This window comes from Aegilops tauschii, chromosome 7, assembly GCF_002575655.3.
Source record: "Aegilops tauschii subsp. strangulata cultivar AL8/78 chromosome 7, Aet v6.0, whole genome shotgun sequence".
NCBI lineage: Eukaryota > Viridiplantae > Streptophyta > Magnoliopsida > Poales > Poaceae > Aegilops > Aegilops tauschii.
In genome coordinates this window covers 484,242,632-484,245,607 of record NC_053041.3, presented here as the reverse complement: position 1 = coordinate 484,245,607, position 2,976 = coordinate 484,242,632, and the positions used below count along the sequence as shown (strand labels likewise).

At 42.4% G+C, this 2,976-nt stretch overlaps 1 protein-coding gene across 1 annotated transcript; it reads right to left on the bottom strand.

Moving 5' to 3' along the window:
• Positions 1-203: 203 nt before the first annotated feature.
• LOC141027291 (uncharacterized) lies at positions 204-677 on the bottom strand. The gene has a single exon (XM_073504282.1). It carries the CDS (start codon positions 675-677, stop codon positions 204-206), a length of 474 nt encoding a protein of 157 aa, XP_073360383.1.
• Positions 678-2,976: the final 2,299 nt, after the last annotated feature.

The window sequence follows — 2,976 nt, the reverse complement described above, 5'->3', positions numbered from 1 at the left end:
TCTCCCTCACGCGACCTGGTTCTCTTATACTAGTCCAGCTCCTCGCTGTAACTTTCTGTTACTGTCGTTAAACGGTTACAAAGCAGTACAGAGTTTAAAACTACTGGTAAAAGGCGAGGATTCATCCGAGCCGTTGATTTCTCCGAAACGTCATCGCTTCATCCTAGCCATTGCTTGTCTGAACTTGATCTGGTGCTTGTTCTTCAGTATGCGCGAGGTTCAGGGCCTGACAATGCCGCCGCCATGACGATCGCCTTGTCCTCGAGGCGAAAAAGCTTATGCCCCGGAAATGTCTTGTTCAAGAATGCTGCATCCTCCCAGGTGGCATCATCCGGTGCCAGACTCTCCCATTGGACCAAACATTGACCAACTGGTGTTTTGTTCCTTTGAATGATTCTGCGGTCTAGGACAGCGACTGGTATCGTTTTGATATAACCTTCTGGTGTGACCAGGGGCACATGAGGCAGAGGTACAGCTTGATGCCCCACATGTTTCTTCAACTGACTGATGTGGAAAACTGGATGGATATTGGTACCTTCTGGGAGCTGTAGCTTGTATGACACTTCCCCAACTCTTTCCAGAATCTTGTAAGGGCCATAAAACTTTGATCTTAGTTTCAGAGATCCTCTTAAACCAAATGCATTCTGTCTGTAAGGTTGTATCTTGAGATATACCATGTCTCCCACTTGGTATTCTCTTTCTGTTCTTTTTCTGTCAGCAAAGTATTTGATCCTGTTTTGAGCATGTTTCAAATTTGCCTTCAACCTTTGCATCATGTGCTCTCTCTCAGAAATTGTCATCCTTGCTTCTGGAGATAAGGCGGGTTCCACAGAATATTCTCCAATTTGGGGTGGTTTGTATCCATAAAGTGCTTGGAATGGAGTGCATTTCAGTGAAGAATGGTAACTCGTATTGTACCAAAGTTCTGCTAGTGGTAGCCATTTCATCCACTTCTTCGGCTCTTGAAAAACCATGCCTCTTAAATATGCTTCGGGACACTGATTCACTCGCTCTGTTTGTCCATCGGTCTGAGGGTGTGATGCGGTCCTGAATCTGATTTGCACTCCAAAGGCTGAAAATAGTTCCTGGTACAGAGAGCTGGTGAAAATAGCATCTCTGTCAGATACAACGCAAACAGGAAGCCCATGCAGTTTAATGACATTGTCCATCAGTGCCTCAAAGACGGTCATAACTGAGTAGGGATGAGCCAGTGGAATGAAGTGAGCGTATTTGGTCAGCCTGTCTACTACTACCAGAATCACCTCTTTGCCTTGCGAGTTGGGAAGTGCAGAGATGAAATCCATTGTTATGTGAGCTCAAGCCATGTCAGGTATTGGAAGAGGTTGTAGTAACCCCGGAGGGTGTATGTGTTCCACCTTGTTTAACTGACACACAGGACACTGGCTGACAAACTCTTCTATCTGTTTCTTCATATTGGGCCAATAGAAAACCTTCTTGATTCTGTAATAAGTAGCTTTACTTCCAGAATGACCTCCAAGAGCAGAAGAATGAAAAGTTTGTAAGAGTTGCTTTCTGAACTCAGTGCTAGCACCCACATAAATTATGTTCTTGTATTTCAGGAGTCCATTGTGCGTAGAAAATTTTGGGGTTTCTTCTGTATCAGCAGCCACCTTCTTCAGCAGTTTATCACTATCCTTATCTCCTTGATAGCTTTGAAGCACATCTTCAGTCCACTCAGGGATAATGATAGTAGTGTTCTGACTGTGTATAGAGTGAAGTGTATCCCTCCTTGAAAGAGCATCAGCCACTACATTTTCTTTCCCCTTCTTGTACTCAATGGTGTAATCATATTCGAGCAATTTCAACAACAATTTGTGTTGAACTCCTTCAGTCAGCCTCTGAGTTGTCATATATTTTAGGGAATGTTGATCTGTCTTAATGATCAATTTGTTTCCCCAAACATAATGTCTCCATTTTTTTAATGCTTCTAAAATTGCCATGGCTTCTTTTTCATATATTGATTGTGCTGCAGATTTTGGCCCCAGACTTTTGCTGAGAAATGCAATTGGCCTTCCTTTTTGCATGAGTACAGCTCCCAATCCTTTTGCACAAGCATCCGCTTCAATGGTGAAAGGTACAGTGAAGTCTGGTAGTGCTAATACAGGGCAGGTGGTCATAGCTCTTTTTAATTGTTGAAAAGCTTGTGTTTGAGCAGTACCCCATTGAAACCCATCTTTCTTCAGCATATCATGCAGAGGTCAACAAATTTTTCCATAATCTTTGACAAACCTTCCATAGTAACCTGTTAATCCCAAGAATCCCCTTAACTTGGTTGTATTCTCAGGCTCTGGCCACTCCTGGACTGCTTTTATCTTCTCTGGATCAGTTGACACTCCTTGGGCAGAAATAAGGTGACCCAGATAAGATACTTGTTCTGTGGCAAATGTGCACTTTGTCAGTTTAACATACAGTTCATGCTTTCTCAATGTTGCAAATGTCCTTTCTAAGTGGCTATAATGCTCCTCTAAAGATTTGCTGAAAATGAGTATATCATCGAAGAAAACTAAAATGAATTTCTCCTGCTCAGGTTCATTGATTTCATCACATACACTGTTCATCAGACCCTGAAATGTGCCAGGACCACAAGATAACCCAAAAGGCACTACAGTGAACTCATAGTGGCCCATATGTGTTCTAAATGCTGTTTTAGGAATATCTTCAGGGGCCATTCTGATTTGGTGGTATCCAGACCTCAAATCAAGCTTGGAGAAAACTTTGGCTCCATACAGCTCATCCAGCAAGTCTTCAATGATAGGCATTGGAAACTTGTTTTTAATAGTCAGTGCATTGAGTTCTCTGTAATCCACACAGAGTCTCCATCCTCCATCTTTTTTTCTGACCATAATAGCTGGTGAGGAAAAAGGGCTGAAACTTTCTTGTATTTCTCCCTTTTTAATGAGTTGTTTGATGATCTCTTCCATAGCAGCTTTCTGATAATGAGGAACTCTATAAGGT